Source organism: Dipodomys spectabilis, unplaced genomic scaffold (assembly GCF_019054845.1).
Source record: "Dipodomys spectabilis isolate Male_0828 unplaced genomic scaffold, ASM1905484v1 ptg000231l, whole genome shotgun sequence".
Taxonomy (NCBI): Eukaryota; Metazoa; Chordata; class Mammalia; order Rodentia; family Heteromyidae; genus Dipodomys; species Dipodomys spectabilis.
Genome location: NW_024870908.1, coordinates 7,110,520 through 7,126,470, shown reverse-complemented (window position 1 = coordinate 7,126,470; position 15,951 = coordinate 7,110,520). Strand labels below are relative to the sequence as shown.

Below are 15,951 nucleotides of genomic sequence, written 5' to 3'. Positions count from 1 at the left end.
CGGGGTCACTGCGGGCCCCGAGCCGGAGCCACCCCCGTCCCACCCCCGCCCGGTTGCAAATGAGCCTGGAACCGCAAGTATTACGCTGAGGGGGCGGAGTCTGGGCGGCCCCGGGGCGGAGCCACCCCGCGCACGGCGCCCATTGGCTCCGGCAACGTCTACGTCAGGGATCCAGCGCGCGAAACGCGGGCTGGGCGGCGGGGGCGAGGAGCCGGGGTGGAGCCTGGCGTCCGCTCCCGCGTCCGGCCGCGCCCGTTCCCCGGGGCTGCGGCGAGGAGACCGGCCGCGGACTCCAGCTCTCGGTCCCCCGGAGCCCGCGCCGCGCCTGCCCCGGGCGGAACGCGGCGGCACTGCGCTCGGGCGTGCGGGTCCGCGGCTCCCCGGCTCCCCGGCGCGGGGGCGTGGGGCTCGCGCGTGCGCAGCGCGAGAACGGAGCGGGCCGGGACCCCGGGCTGGCGCGCGCGCTGCCCCGGCGCGGGGCCACCCTCGGGCACGCGGGCATGAGCTCCCCAGCGCCGCGACCCCGCTGACGAGCGGGGCCTGGGGGGATCCGGAGGCGCCCAGGCCGCCGGCGCTGCGGGAGGCCATGGCGTTCCTGGCGGGGCCGCGCCTGCTGGACTGGGCCAGCTCCCCGCCGCACCTGCAGTTCAATAAGTTCGTGCTGACCGGCTACCGGCCGGCCAGCAGCGGCTCCGGCTGCCTGCGCAGCCTCTTCTACCTGCACAACGAGCTGGGCAACATCTACACCCACGGTGAGCCGCGCCCCGCTCCGCGCATCCCGCGCTCGCGACCTCCCCGCCGCAGGCCGAGGAGCGCCCCAGCGCGCGGGTCCCGGGGTGTCCCGTCCCGGCTCCACCGGCAGCGGCCGTGACAAAGCTGCCATTGTCCCGAGCCGCGCTGCCAGCTTCCGCTTTCCCGGCGGGGACCGGAGAGGGGAGCGGGGAGAGGGGGGCCTGGGCCCCTTTGGGCCCCTCATCCCGCCGAGCCCCCGGGAGCGTCCGACCCCTTCGGGATCGCGGCGCCCTGGGCGCCTCCCACCCCCGGACGCCGGTCCTAGAGATGGGTGTGAACTGGCCGGGAGAAGTCCTCCCTTCCCGGGGCCTGGGGCCCGGCCGCCCCGCCGCCCTGCCTTCCCGCCTCCCCCGTCCGGGCAGCCCAGCCTTGGGGCTCCGCCTGGCGGTGGCTCCGTCCTCCCCCCGCAGCGCCCTGCCCCTCCTCCACGGCCCGCAGAGCTCTTGCTGACACAGCCCTGCCCGTCCTTGAGCTGCCCCGGCTTCTGGGAGGGGGGGGGCAGCGCCAGCTGGACTTAGCCAAGGGTCCTTCCCCAGGGAGGGGCGATTGCCAGGCCTGGCCCCTCCGAGAGCGGGCAGCTGGCGCCCCCAGGTGACCCCCGAGAGACAATGCCAACTCTGGAGAGGAGGGGCGCAAGTCTCCAGGAAGAGTCGCAGCTGGCTGCGCCACTGGAGGTCCTGAGAGGAACCTGGGGGGGGGGGATTGCTCCCTCATTCTGGCCTTGCTCCTGCCTGGAAGACAGAAAAAGGCCCGTTTGTGTGGACACTTGGGGGAGGTGCTCTGCAGGTCATGCCTTCCCGAGGCGTCTGTGAACACCCCGAAGAGCAGGCCTGCTGGGGTCCTGCCATTTCGAGGATGCTGCCACTTGCGGGGCGGGAGCTAGACGTCCGGGCTCTTAACTCTGTTGTTTGCTTCCTTGCTGGGCTCACCTAGTGTTTTGTTTGTTTGTTTGTCGGTCATGGGGCTTGAACTCTGGGCCCTGGCGCTATCCCTCACTCTACCACTTGAGCTACAGCGCCACTTCCATTTTTCTGGTGGTTTATTGGAGAGGAGTTCCATGGACTTTCCTGCCTGGGCTGGCTTTGAACCTCGATCCTCAGATCTCAGCCTCCTGAGTAGCTAGGCTGACAGGCGTGAGCCACCGGCACCCGGCTCCTCTTGGGTTTGCTTGGCTTCCACGCCTGTTTCCTCACCAGCAAAGTGGGGCTCGTCATCTCTGCTCTCCAGAACTGTTGAGCCACCTCGGCAAGCCATTTCTGAAAAGTCTCCAGCCCTGGGTGCTGCATGGCGGCAGCACCCACCCCTGTCTGGCAGTTGGGTACCTGTGATCCTAGCTACTCAGGAAGCTGAGGGTTCCTGTTCACAGCCAGCCAGGGAAGACAGATCCCAGAGATTTATCTCCAACTGACGAGCAAAAGCCAGAGTGGAGGCATGGCTCAAGTGGTAGAGCACGAGCCTGGAGGGGAAAAAGCTGAGCCAGAGGCCCTGATTCCCACCCACTGCAGAGCCGTCCCACCTCGTCCTGTGCCATCTTCAGCTTTTCAGACACGCTGTCTTCCGTGCTGAGCTGATGGACGGCGGGTAACTGTCTCCCTCCTCCCCAGGGCTGGCCCTCCTGGGCTTCCTGGTGCTGGTGCCGATGACCATGCCGTGGAGTCAGCTGGGCAAGGACGGCTGGCTGGGGGGCACACACTGTGTGGCCTGCCTGGCGCCCCCGGCCGCCTCCGTGCTCTATCATCTCTTCATGTGCCACCAAGGGGGCAGCCCCGTGTACACCCGGCTCCTGGCCCTGGACATGTGTGGGGTCTGCCTGGTCAACACCCTGGGTGAGCCAGGGCCCCGGCGTGGGGGAGGGCTGTTGGGAGCCCTGGATGGGAAGGGGCGGGCAGGCTCTGGCTGACCTGCGCTCTTTGCTTTCTCTCTGCAGGGGCCCTGCCCATCATCCACTGCACACTGGCCTGCAGACCCTGGCTTCGCCCGGCGGCTCTGGTGGGCTACACTGCCCTGTCTGGGGTGGCCGGCTGGAGAGCCCTCACCGCCCCCTCCACCAGCGCCCGGCTCCGGGCCTTTGGTTGGCAAGCTGGGGCCCGCCTCCTGGTGTTCGGGGCCCGTGGTGTGGGGCTGGGCTCGGGGGCTCCCGGCTCCCTGCCCTGCTACCTGCGCATGGATGCCCTGGCACTGCTCGGAGGGCTGGTGAACGTGGCCCGCCTGCCAGAGCGCTGGGGACCCGGGCGCTTTGACTACTGGGGCAACTCCCACCAGATCATGCACCTGCTCAGCGTGGGCTCTATCCTGCAGCTGCACGCTGGGGTGGTGCCTGACCTGCTCTGGGCAGCCCGCCATGCGTGTCCCCCGGACTGAACGGCCTCCCCAGTGGCCCTGGGACACCTTTCCTCTTGCTGGTCTGCAAGGCTCTGCCCAATACTGTTCTTTCCCCCCTCTTACCCCAGGAAGCTTCCAGAGCCAGGGACTTCCCAGCTGGGACCCCTGGTCTGTTCATTATTCCCTATGGATTTACCTCTTCCACCCAGGCTTTGGAATTCCAACTACCCTGACGCCTCCCCTCCTGACTCACTCCAGGGTACTGTTTTGCTGTGCCAGCTGGAAGGACACTTCTCCCTGTACCTCAGTTTACCTTTGGTAACTTGCGAGGCTTGGGCCAGAGGGCCTCGAGGGTTCTCTCTTGCCCTGACAGTTGCGTTTTGCCAATTGCCTGTGGCTGCCAGCCCAGAGCCATCTCCCCATCCCCCCTCGCCTACATCTCCTGGGTCCCTGGGGAGCCCCTGCTCCCATCTCCACCCTGCATGCCAGCTCCCCCAGCGCCAAAACCTCACCCCTCCCGGCCCAAGAGACTGGATGGAGTGAGGGTGAAGGACCAGCCCCTTCTCCCAGGACCCAGTGGGTGTCACCCTTCGTGTACCAGCCGGCCAAGAGGCACATGGTGACAGCTGCTTGATCCAGCAAGCACAGATGGGGATGGGTGGCCCTGGACCCAGGCCCCTGGGATCAGGCTGGTCTTCTACCTTCAGTGCCACGGTCTGAGGACATGACCTGCCCACCAGGGCTGGGCCCACTCAGGAAATCTGCTCCTCACAGTGCATCTCTGCTCGCCAGAGGCCTGAGACTCTGCGCTGAGCGGGGCTCAGCCTGGAGGCTAGATCATCCCGGGGACTCAGGACCCTGGGCAGCATCAATAAAAGGACCGGAAGTGCTACGTGGCCATGTGAGCAGGCTTGGGTGCGCCCAAGATTCAACTTTTATTAGACACAGGAGGGCCCAGAGGGACCCCAGCTTTCCGGGAGGAGGGACAGAAAAAGGGGTTAATGGTTAAAAGCACTGAAGCTGGGCCGACAGCTCACGCTGGGTCCAGTGAGTCCTCAAACAGGCTGAGGAGGTTCCGAGGTTCAAAAGAGGGAAAGGAGCCCCGGGGAGGCTCTGTGTCCATGTCACTTAGGTCCTGGGTGTCCCTTGGGGTAAGGAGGAAAGAGGAATGACACTCTGGAATTCAAAACCAGTCCTAGCCAGCCCAGTCCCCAGGCTGCTCACCTCCACATGTACCTGCCCTGGGGCGTGGAAGTGCTCCTGGTAGCCCGAGACAGGACAGGCTCTGGGGAGAGCGAGGGCCTGCAGGGAAGTGAGTGAAACAACCAGGCCTTAAGGGGTGAGTGATGCGGGGCAAAACCAGGTCTGGCCTCCCACGGCTCCAAGTCCACGGGGACAGCGACCCCGCACTGCCTCTGAGCACCTTGTTCCCTCCGCCCAGCCCTTCCCAGAGGCCTCTCCCCCTCTTCAGGATAGACAGGCTCTGAGGCTGATGTCAAGTGAGCTTTTGGTAAATGGAGCTTTTCCTGCTCTGAGATGCCTGGAGCAAGGGACACGCTGCTGTAAGGGAGTCCTCCCAGGAGTGCAAGGAGCACGTGTCTTTTCTGTGCTGCGGTTTCTTAATTACAGCCTCTTGGCCACCAGGCACCTGGGACTCAGGTAGTTCTCTCGGGGCGGGTGCTCACTGGGCTCTGGAGGCGTCTACACCAGGGAAGGACGTTCCTGGGCAGTGGCAGCCTCAGCTGAGGAGGTGGCTGCTCCCCTGCTGACCCTCTCCCTGCCCTTCCCAGCGTGGCGCTGCGCTATGACTACTGTCCTGTACACAGCCATATGCACGCAGGCCAGGCCACGCTGCTCACGGTGTGACAGAGGCCAGGCTGGAGGCAAGGCCCAATGCATCCGTCTCCATGAGGCCCCAGCCTCCTCCCATGTGCTGCTGGTCAGGGATTCACCACCCTGGGGGCGGTGTCTCACCCCCCTATGCTGTCATCATCCCAGGTGCTGGAGAGGCTGCTGTCCAGGAGGGGGCTGCAGGATGGTGAGCCGGGAGGGGTGGTTGGCGGCCCGGGGGGCTGCAGCCAACTTGTAGGGTGAGCCAGGCTGTGCCAGAGCCAGCAGAGCAGCGTGAGCAGGGCCTAGGAGATGGAGAGGACAAGCACAGCGGCTCGAATCTGAGCACTTGGGAGGCTACGCTGGAGGATGAGGAGCTTGAGGCCAGCCTGGGCTATGCTGTAAGTGGGAAGGGGAGCCTGCGGCGGTGGGAAGCACGCGGGCAGCCATCACGGTGCAGCGTACCTGCCACAGGGCCCAGCCACGACTCAGTGCGTCTGCAGCCAGGCACCACACAACATTCCAGGGCCTCGGCTGCCCCAGCATGGGCAGGGCCAGCAGGGCCTCGGCTGTGGCCCGCAGCTGGGGATCAGGCTCCAGCATCATGACAAGGACGGAACGCAGCTCAGCAGACAGACCTGTGCACAAGGCCGGGCTGTGTCAGGGGTCCCAGCCCAGCGGCTTCCCCCGCCACTGGCCCCGGCTCCTGGTCCCCACTCACCAGCAGTAAACTCGGGGGGCAGGAAGCCCCGGCGCAGCTGCTGCCAGCCCTCCCCACCACGGGGCAGCTCCATGTTGCAGGCCACTTCCAGGATGGTGAGACCGAGGCTGGGAGGACAGGGACAGGGACAGAACTAGCAGAGGCAGCCTCAGGACAGATGCCCACGCGGCAATGAAAGCCAGGAGAGAGTCTACCATAAGCCAGGGGGATGGCGTGAGGAGGGTGGGGGTTCTGAGGAGGCCCCCGGAGAGCCAGTGAACCCCAAGCAGCACAGAGACCTTGTAGAGTGTGGACACACCCCTGTGGCAGACAGGCTGTAATGGAGGCCCTCCAGAACCCCACCGACAGACACCACGGTTTCTAAATCATCAGTTTTCCTGTGATCACAGGTCCCACTGGTGGAGGCGGGGCAGTGGCTGGGAACCCAGGGCCTGTGCCCGGCCACGGTGGCAACTGGGGACTGGGGCAAGGCCCTAGCTTCACTGCGTCATTCCTTCCTGGGATGGGGTACAGTCACCACTCCTCCTATGGAGCTGTGAGGAGAGAAAGGGGCTCCAAAGGCAGCACTGCATTTGAGCAGCTTGCTCTGGGGACCTCAGAGCTAGAAGGCAGCCAGCATCTCTGCGGCCTGAGGCCAAGTGTCTGACCTAAAGCCAGGACAGGACGGCTTCTCTCCTGGCGAGTCCCTCTCTTTGGTGACCACCTGCAACATCCTCCACACCCCAGTCCTCACCTGAACACATCTGCGGCTGTTCCGTATGAGCCCTGTAGCAGCTCTGGAGCCATGTAGCGGGGGTCTCCCTCCTGGGCCTCGACTGCTCCGGTGGTACCCAGCTCCACCAGCAGCCCAAAGTCACCCAGCTTGCAGCGACCCCGGCGCCCCAGGAAGATGTTGGCAGGCTTGACATCAAGGTGGACCAAGCCCTGGCCATGCAGGTGGGCCAGAGCCAGCAGAGTGTCCCGCAGGTAGCCCCAGACCTGGGCCTCGGGCAGGCTGGCACCCCAGGCTTCGCAATGTTGCTGCAGGCTGGGCCCACACAGCTCTGTCTGAAGGTACAGGATGCCGCCCTCTTCCCAGGCCTGCTCCAGTCGCACACAGCGTGGGTGCTTGCCCACCTTCTCGTGGCCACCTACCTCAGCCAGCTTCCGGGCCCGGTCCTTGGGGCCCCGGAATGGTGACATGGAGCGCTTGACTGCATACAGCCGGCCGTCTTCCTTGGAGCGAACCTGGAAAAGAGGTGTGGTGCCCACAGGCAGGGGCGAGGGGCCATCAGCAGATGGCATGAAGATTTCACATATGGGGGAGAGGAAAGTTGTAGCACTTAGGGAGACCCCTACGTACAGAAACAAAACTGACAAGCCTCCATTGGTAGGGTGCTGACAAGCCTCCATTGGTAGGGTGCTGACAAGCCTCCATTGGTAGGGTGCTGACAAGCCTCCATTGGTAGGGTGGTGTGCTGGAGATGCAGCACCGATGCAGGCGGGGCGAGCCCGTGCGTTCTGCCCCATGGACTGCCCAGGGCGCAGGACAATGGGGCAGTGTGCTGCGCTACACAAGCCTTCCTCTGAGGAGAGCTGGTTCAGGGGCCAGGCTGCTGGCGCGTATAATAAGATTGCCTTTATATAGTACTGTGCCAGGGAAAGGTATGATTTTAAAGGGAATGTAAGTCAGTGGAAAATGAATTTAAAAAAAATAAAGGTGGTAGGCATGGGGTAGCTTTGAGCCTGCCAGTCGGGGTGGGGGGGTGGGCAGGAGTGGGGGCGTGCATTTAGGCCAGCTCCAGGAGCCAGGCAGGGTCTGCCAAGAACCCCAGCACAGTTGGATCCAGATGGAGAAATGTCATCCCGGGGCCACGCAGGCTGCGCCAGGCTCTGGAAAAGAGGCCAGTGTGCTGGGGGTGGGGGGGGGGGGCCAGGGGACAGCCCTAGAGGGGCTTGCGGGAGGGCTTGGGAGAAATCTAAACACAGAGGGAGGGCTGTCAGCCCAAGAGAGATGGACTGTGAAGGGAGAGAAAGAAAGAGAGTGTGTACAGGCTGCGCAGGGGAGTGAAGGATGGGATCCCAAGGCGAGCCTGGGCCATGACCCCTAAACTCACCTTGAAGACCTCGCCATAGGAGCCATGGCCCAGGCGGCTGAGTCTCTGGAAACTCTGCTGGAAGAAGGACTCAGGCCGGCTGGGGTCATACCCAGGGCTCTTCAGGGGCTCTGATGCCTTGTCCTGGAATGACACCCTCCGGGGCTGGGGCTGGTGCCAGCCAGGAGTCCGAGGAGGGAAGAGACGGCTGATGGGGATGCTGCCCTTGGCAGGAGGCCGGGGTGGGAGACTTCGGCTGAGGCCCCCAGGTCTCTTGAGGGAGAAGCCAGGCTCTGCATGGCGGAAGTAGGCTGGTACTGGAACAGGGGTACCACTCAGGGGCGGTGGGGTACCCTCAGTGGGCACAGGCATGGCCAGCGTGAGCGGCTGAGTGCAGTGTGTCCTCTCACACAGCGCCGGGTCCTGAGAGCCCAGGGCCAGGTCTCCTCGCACACATGGAGGCCCAGGGGCCACAGCACCTGCAGGAAAGGCAGAGGACAAGCAGTTGCACGCTGGCCCCCGCCACATCTTGGAGGTGGCAGAAACATGATGTGGAAACCATGGACTTGTGTCCCCGAGTGTCTCCCAGCCCAGTACAGAGATTAAAGAGAGGTCGCTTGGAGTCAGACGCCCGCATGTCCAGCCTCCCTCACAGCCAGCTGTGCAGCCCTCCAAGATCTTTTTTTTTTGTCAGTCGTGGGTCTTGAACTCTGGGCCTGGGTGCTGTCCCTCAGCTCTTGAGCTCAAGGCTAGCGCTCTACCATTTGAGCCACAGCCCCACTTCTGGTTTTCTGGTAGTTAATTGGAGCTAAGAGTCTCACAGACTTTCTTGCCCAGGCTGGCTTTGAACTGCGATCCTCAGATCTCAGCCTCCTGAGTAGCTAGGTGTGAGCTACCGGCACCCAGCCCTTCCAAGATCTCGAGGGGAAAATCTAATTCCAAAATTAAAATATTTTTTTTGAGAAGCTCTGAGTTGCAGAAGTTTCTCTCACCCTTTCTGTCATTCTCACAGTTGTGGTGCCAGAACAGATTCAGTGGGGTCCTACTTTCAGAACGGCAGCCTGGGTTCCCACAGGCCTCTCCTCAAAGACACGGGAACAGGTGTGAAAATGACAACCAAGCACCTGAGGTCTTTGAATACAGCAAAGGAAGAACCCTTTGCCCAAGAAAACCTACCAAATCTTGGTAATTGCACGTATATGGCGCCTTGGAGCCCTATAGGCCAAGAAGCTGGGGCTTCCCCTCCCATCCTGCCAGTTAAAGTGTAGGTATCTGCTAAGAGGGGGCAGGCTCTGTGCACTTCTCAGCCCCTCCCCCCCAGCTCCATGTGGCCTACAGGCCAGGGGCCCCCTTCTTCTAAACCTGCCCCCCTCAGGGAGGAAGCTCTTGTTGAATTCAACAAACCTTGGAGCCGGATGCCCCAAACACCAGTTCACTCACTTAGAAGAGACTCACTGGGCGAGGAAAGCCCAGGTGACCAGAGCCACTGCCCTGCACAGCGCTGCTCCTCAGACAGTAGCACCACTCGGAGCTCAGCCCATAGCAGAGCTCCAGGCAGGATCTTGCATGGGAGAGGTAGGGAGTTGAAAAACAGAGAGCCCTGATTCTCTCTTCCTGTAAATAGTACCTACTTTGTGACAGATACTGATTTCAGGATAATGCCTCCGACACATTAGTGCGTATGTACTAATATTAGCCTTCTAAATTAGTTTTTCAGATCTGAGACTATTTGAATTTTGAGATTCAGCTGGTGCCCAGAGTCTACAGACCTGTAGTTCTGTACTGGCTCCATGGAGTAGACTTAGCTTTGGTGCGGGCATAAATGCTATCATAAACCATGCTCTGGGTTATCACTGGGAGGACACACAAAGCACAGTTAGCTGTCCCATGGTGTCAGGGGCTGTGTCAGCAGTGGGGGCCCCGGGAGGGCTGTGGTGTTGTTACAATGTTGGAGCTGAAAGAAAAACCAGAAAGCTACTTGGAAGGGAAGCCACAATGTTTCCAAAGATGCCAAACCTTCCAGGTGTTGACTTCAGCATCAGTCACCTGAAGAGTGGCCTCCCGGGCTAGGGGAGAGAGCTAGTGAGGAGAGGGGCACCAGAGGGCGCAAAGCCTCTCTCACGTCCTTGGGGACCTTCAGCTGCATCTATGGACTTCAAGGATCCCGTGGCGGGGCTGGGCGTGTAGCTCAGTGGGTGGAGCCCTTGCCTAGCCGGGGGAAAAAACCCCGCACAGCAACAAACAAGGGGGAGGAAAGGGGGGGGGGATGGAAGAAGGGGAAGAATCATACTGCACACTTTGGGAAGTGGAGAACGAGGATGTCCGGATCTCGCCACGGGCCCAGGACCTCACCCTCTCACTGGACAGGACGCGCCGGCTGACCACGGTACTGCTAGACTGTGAGTTCCTCCGGGGCAGGGCAGCGGCTGAACCGGTTCGTGGAAGAGGGGAAGGAATCCCTGGCGAAGAACAATCGGGGTAGCCGGGCTGTCAGCGGGGAGCGGGGAGAGCCGGCGGCGGCGCAGGGCACGCGATGGGAAGCGGGGAGCGGGGGGAGCCGGGACGAGTACCGGGGAGGGGGCCGAGAAAGGGGCGCCTAGATCAAAGGGGAGGCGGGGCGGGGCGGGGCGGGGGGCGGGGCCTTCCGCCGCGGCCCAGGGCGGGGCCCGCAGGGCAGGACCGGGCAGGGCCCGGCCGGCCCAGGGCGGAAGGGAGGGGTGGGGCAGCCCTGGAGGGCGCACGGACCACCGAGGGTGGGCACTTGAGGAGTGGGTGAAGGCGGACGCGACCAGGAGCTGCCCCGGAGCGCGGGGCCCGGGCCGGCCCCTCCCGGGAGCGCTCACGGCCGGGGCTGAGCTCACCTGGGGCGGCGGGGCGGGGCGCGGCAGCGAGGTCCCAGATTCCGGGTCGCCGAAGGCTCCAGGAAGCTTCAGGACGGTCGGGACAGCCGGGGTCGGCCGGTGGCGGCTCCGGACGCCCAGGGGAAGGGCTCTCCCTGCGGGGTGAACGGCCCGTGAACGCGCGCGGAGCCGGCTCGCGCCAAAAATTCCAAACCGGCCTCGAGGCCCCGCCCAGGACCGCCCACCGCCACGCCCCCTTCCGCCGCGGCTCCTCTAGGGCGCCGGCCTCTGGCCACGCCCCCCGCGTCCTGCGTGCGCGCCGCCGCAGCCCCGCCCCCTGCCGCTCGCCGGCGTTCTCACTGCGCAGGCGCGCCGCGTCCCGCCGCCGGCGGGGGTCGGGGCTTGCTGCGGGGGTTCGAGCCCCGCGAGCAGGCCGGCCGCGCGGAATCTGCCCGGCGCCTCCACGCCGCACCCCGCTCAGTTCCCGACTCCCAGCGGCCTCCAGACCCTGGTTCCGACACCCGCTGTCCTCGCTGGACTGCCTTGATTCTGGAGTCCTTAAAAGGAGCGGCCGCAGCGCTGGGCCTGGGAGGCGAGGCCGGGCGGGCCGCGCGCACCAGGTCCAGTGCTGACCCCCGGGCCCAGCGCCCTCCTGACCGGCCGAGTGCCTGAGGGGAGACGCACCCCACTTTCCCCCATGGTGCAGGCGGGAGCATGAAATGCCACCTCATCCTGGAAGCCCTCTGAACAGACTGTTCTTTATTTCCTGGAGTTCGTGTCAATCCATAGTCTTTAAATGTCCAGTGAAGGTTCAGCTTGTGTCCCTCCCCTGGGGCACCCTGCGATCTCCTGTGCGGGTGCCTAGAGTCCGGTGGTACACACACTACTCTCCGGCTCAGCTGAGGCCTCCCGAGGCTGCTGAGGCTGAATGACCTACAGGTAACCAGCTGGGCTTTTCTGAGCATCGGATTAGTCTCTCTTGGAAGAACACAGCAGGTGATGCTGCGCTGATCCCCTTAAAGCACTTATACACAGAGCAAGCTGGGGTGGGCCTTGCCTCTTCCTGGAGGGGGCTGGTGATTGTGTAATGGGGTGCCAACCTTCCCAGATCAGTCTCCCTCTCAAGGATCAGCATTGAAGGTGGTGAGGCACCTGGTTATTCTCAAGACCCAGTGCTGGGCTAAAGCCTACCTCCACGCACCTCCTTTTCTATTAGCATCTCGGGCAGCCACCTCCCGGTGACTCAGGCTGGCTCAGACACCCGTGGGACCAGCTGCCCAGAGCAACTTCTGCCAGCCCCTTTTCCAAAACAGGCTCCTTCTAAACTTCTCAGCCCTCAAAGTCTGATTTACAACAACAAAAAAAAAAGCATCAGGGGCTGGGAAGGTGGCTCAGTGGTAGAGTACTTGCCTTGCATGCCTGAGGCCCTGGGTTCAATTCCTCAGCACCACATAAGCAAAAAGAAAAAAGCCGGAAGTGGCGCTGTGGCTCAAGTGGTAGAGCACTAGCCTTGAGCTGAAGAGCTGAGGGACAGCGCCCAGGCCCAGAGTTCAAGCCTCACGACAGGACCCCAAAAAAAAAGCATCAGCCGGTACTGTGGTATAAGCCTATAACCCTAGTATTTAAGAGACTGAGACAGGAAGACCACTTGAGCCCAGAAGTTGGAGGACAGCCTAGGAAATATAGTTAGACCTTGTCTTAAAAAAAAAAAAAGCTTGGTGTTACATGCCTGTAATTCCACTACTTGGGAGTCTGAGGTAGGAGGGTGGTGAGTTCAAGGCCAGCCTGATCTACACATGGAAGACCTAGTCTCAAAAGAGAACTGGGCTGGGAGTGTGGCTTAGTGGTAGAGTGCTTACCTAGAATGTGTGAAGCTCCAGGTTGGATCCCTCAGTACCACATACACAGAAAAAGCTGGAAGTGGTATTGTGGCTCATGTGGTAGAGCTCATGGACAGTGCCCAGGCCCTGAGTTCAAGCCCCAGAACTGGCAAAAAAAAGAAAAAGGAGAAGGACTGGAGATGTAGCTCAGTGGTAAAGCAATTGCCTATAGCATGCATGAGGCCTTGGGTTCAGTCCCCAGCCCTAAAAGAAGAAAGCAAGCCAAAAACCAAAACAAAAATGCATTTAAAATCACACTTCTAATAAATGTAATGTGGTACTGGATTCTGGCTGTGGTGCAGGGAAAGTCCGAACTGGGTTCCTTTCGTGCCACAACCTCGGCATGTGTAAAATAGGAGACTAAAATTGCTCCCTCCTTTCAGGCAGGAGCACTGCCTAGGAGAATGAATGTGCACAAGCACACAATCAGTGTCTTCTTGCTTAATAACAGTAACCTACCTGACCATCTGAATGATTTTGTTTTTGTCTTTTTATGTTTTGCCAGTCTTGGGACTTGAACTCAGGGCCTGGGCACTGTCTGTGAGTTTCTTTTGCTCAAGGCTAGCACTCTACCACTTGAACCACAGCACTATTTCCGGCTTTTTCTGTGTATGTGGTACTGAGGAATCGAACCTAGGGCTTCACCTGTGCTAGGCAAGCACTCTACCACTAAGCCACCTTCCCAGCCCAATGTTTTACAGTTTTCAAGACAGCTGCCAGGACCAAAAGAAGGCCACTGGAGAGGGTCCAGGAACCACACAAACCCCAGGTCACAGAGGCGGAGGCCTGTGATCTCAGGGGTCAGAACCAAAGCTCTGGGTCCAGGGAACTCTGGGAACCGTGCCCAGCTGTTGGATTCACAGGATCCCACCCTCCCTCCAGGCTCGGCAGGCCCCGTGCGCCCCCGTGTGTCCACTGGCTGCAACAGCACCTGGGACTTCAGGGTAGGGGGTGGGGGCAGAGCCTGACGGGACCACAGACAGCATAAAGTGACAACAAAACCAACAGGGGAAATCACGGGCGCTTCTGAGGACTGGCCACATTCTGCTCTGGTGGCTAAGTATTTGCTCTGCTGTACATTTGTGGGTGTGCTTCTCGGAGTCTGTAGTTCACACTTGCCTGAGGTTTCAGTGAACTGGCGGGTGGGTGGGGAGAAGGGGGTCAAGCCTTGCACCTGGCCAGGGCCTGGGGAACGGCCAGGCAGGTGCGCCGGGGGCTGAAGCTGAAGCTCAGGCCTGGCTAAAGGGCTGTCCAGAGGGAGGTGGCGTGGGGGCAGAGCGGGGGTGGGAGGCCAGGCGACATCTCACAGCTGCGGGTGCAGAAGGCGTCTGCCCCCAGGCGCCTTGTCCCCCCTCCAGCTGTCCCCCCAGTTCCCACCCTCACAGGGGCCCAGCAGCTGGCTGAGGATCCTTTGACACCGGCAGTGCCATTTTAGGCAGTATACTTCCTGGGCCTTTGTCCTACACTTCCACCAACCCAGCTGTCACTTTGTCTTGGGTCCCAACCCAGCCCCTCCGAGTGGCTCAGAGCCTGACCCATGTCCTCTTTTTTTTTTTTAATGGGACTTGAACTCTGGGCTTGGGCGCTGTCCCTCAGCTCTTCAGCTCAAGACAAGTACTCTACCACTTGAGCCACAGCACCACTTCCGGTTTCCTGGCTAGGATTACAGGCCTGAGCCCTCCGGCACTCAGCAAGACCCGTGTCCTCATTAGGCCACCATACCCGATAGCCCAGGCCAGGGCTCTGCCTTGGGCTTTCTAGGCACCAAGGTCTTGTGCTCTCGGGCTGACCCAGCCTGGGTGGAACTGGGTGTGGGTGAGCTGAGGGCTTGGCTGTGCTGGGGGTGAGAATGGTGATTTGCTGGTCTTAAGCGGCTGTTGAGTTAGCCCTGGCTGTCTGGCATTTTCCACAGGTCCATGCCAGCACCCCGGCAGCCTGGCAGTGGCTAAGCAAGCACTGGGCCTGGACCTCCCGTGTAGCCCCTCTGCGTCTCCCTGTCTGCCTCTTCCTGGCCAAGCTTTCCTGACATCCCGTGCATGATCCCTCCATGGCTGTACTCCTGGGCCTCCGGGCTGTGTAGGGAGACCCTGGCTATCATCTCAGGTCTCAAGGCACCTGGCTTGGAGCCTGCACCAAGTAGGCAGAGCACCTAAGAACAGGGCGCTGTGAAATCTCAGCTACTCAGGAGGCTGGAGTCTAAGGATCATGGTTCAAAGTAAGCAGGTTAAGTCTGTGAAACTCTTATCTCCAATTAGCCAGCAAAAAGCACCAAGTGGAGTTCAACTGAGCGAAATAGCTCAGGAACAGTGCCCAAGCCCTGAGTTCAAGACCCAGTACCTGCACCATGAAACAAACAACAACAAAAAAACTACCCAATGAGTAGACTTGGCCTTTTGGATTGCCTGGATTCAGCCTCCATCCACTTAGGAGTCACAGCCTCCACATGAATGTTTTCCCTCTGCCTCTCTTACCACCACCACCCCCCACCCCCCCCCCCCCCCCCCGTGAAACAAGGATGTCTTTATAGCCCCTGCCCGAGGGGCTCGTACCATCACCCCTCACCGCACCCCTTAAAGGAGGGACGTCCAGGAAGGCTGGGTTCCTGCCCAAGGTGCCAAGCCAGATCAAGTAGGCATCTGAACTTCTCTTCAACCCAGCGGCAAGCCTGATAACCCTCAGGAAACTCAGCTGCCTTGGTGGGGAGGTGGGGAGACCAGGAAGCCATGGCCGTGGCCAAGGGGCAGGCGCAGGTGGGTTGGCAGGAAGGCCCCCCCCTAGCCATCCTGGCCTCCGGCAGTGGCGGGGGTAGGGGCCACCCCTGTGTCCCTCGCAGTGACCGCTGGGAAATCCAACCTCCTGGCTGTGAGGCAGAGAAGGAGGTGGCATGCTGGGCGTTGGACTGCAGGGGGTCAGCAGAGGGGCGTCCTGCAAAGCTGAGTGGGGGCTGGGCGCCGGTGGCTCACCCCTGCCATCCTAGCTACTCAGGAGGCTGAGATCTGAGGATCACGGTTCAAAGCCAACCCAGGCAGGAAAATCCGTGAGACTCTTATCTCCAATAAACCACCAGCAAATCAGAAGTGGTGCTGTGGCTGAAATGGTAGAGTGCTCACCTTGAGCTGAAGAACTGAGAACAGTACCCAGGCCCATAGTTCAAACCCCTCGACTGACAAAAAGGAAAGAAAAGGTGGGTGAGAGATGCCCTGGAGCTGGCTGTGCACATAACTGTGGGTTTGAGTTCTTTTTTTTTTTTTTTTTTTTTTTTGGGTCTGGTCATGGGGCCTGAACTCTAGGCCTGGGCGCTGTCCCTCAGCTCTTCAGCTCAAGGCTAGCGCTCTACCACTTGAGCCACAGCACCACTTCCGGCTTTTTTCTTTTTGCTTATGTGGTGCTGAGGAATTGAACCCAGGGCCTCAGGCATGCAAGGCAAGCACTCTACCACTGAGCCACCTTCCCAGCCCATAAGTTTCTTTTTTTTTTTTTGGTCCAGTCGT

At 61.3% G+C, this 15,951-nt stretch overlaps 2 protein-coding genes across 2 annotated transcripts; one reads left to right on the top strand and one right to left on the bottom strand.

The window, feature by feature from the left end:
• Positions 1 to 231: 231 nt before the first annotated feature.
• Positions 232 to 3,153, top strand: Paqr4 (progestin and adipoQ receptor family member 4). The gene is made up of 3 exons (XM_042698368.1): positions 232 to 752; positions 2,397 to 2,618; positions 2,720 to 3,153. The coding sequence occupies exons 1-3, from the start codon at positions 587 to 589 to the stop codon at positions 3,151 to 3,153; spliced, it is 822 nt and encodes a 273-aa protein (XP_042554302.1). The 5' UTR covers positions 232 to 586.
• A 535-nt stretch (positions 3,154 to 3,688) lies between these two features.
• Pkmyt1 (protein kinase, membrane associated tyrosine/threonine 1) lies at positions 3,689 to 10,792 on the bottom strand. The gene is made up of 9 exons (XM_042698366.1): positions 10,602 to 10,792; positions 10,093 to 10,199; positions 7,762 to 8,219; positions 6,399 to 6,892; positions 5,666 to 5,772; positions 5,410 to 5,582; positions 5,089 to 5,249; positions 4,339 to 4,416; positions 3,689 to 4,259 (listed from the first exon to the last, which is right to left on the bottom strand). Exons 3-9 carry the CDS (start codon positions 8,110 to 8,112, stop codon positions 4,148 to 4,150), a joined length of 1,476 nt encoding a protein of 491 aa, XP_042554300.1. The 5' UTR covers positions 8,113 to 8,219; positions 10,093 to 10,199; positions 10,602 to 10,792; the 3' UTR covers positions 3,689 to 4,147.
• Between the last annotated feature and the right edge of the window lie 5,159 nt (positions 10,793 to 15,951).

Coding starts and splice junctions, on each gene's coding strand:
- Paqr4 (XM_042698368.1), top strand. CDS start 587: ATGGCGTTCCTGGCGGGGCCGCGCCTGCTGGACTGGGCCAGCTCCCCG. Junction 753..2,396: donor GGGCAACATCTACACCCACG/GTGAGCCGCGCC, acceptor CCTCCTCCCCAG/GGCTGGCCCTCCTGGGCTTC. Junction 2,619..2,719: donor CTGCCTGGTCAACACCCTGG/GTGAGCCAGGGC, acceptor TTCTCTCTGCAG/GGGCCCTGCCCATCATCCAC.
- Pkmyt1 (XM_042698366.1), bottom strand. CDS start 8,112: ATGCCTGTGCCCACTGAGGGTACCCCACCGCCCCTGAGTGGTACCCCT. Junction 5,583..5,665: donor GCCCCCCGAGTTTACTGCTG/GTGAGTGGGGAC, acceptor CCTTGTGCACAG/GTCTGTCTGCTGAGCTGCGT. Junction 5,250..5,409: donor GTGGCTGGGCCCTGTGGCAG/GTACGCTGCACC, acceptor TCCATCTCCTAG/GCCCTGCTCACGCTGCTCTG.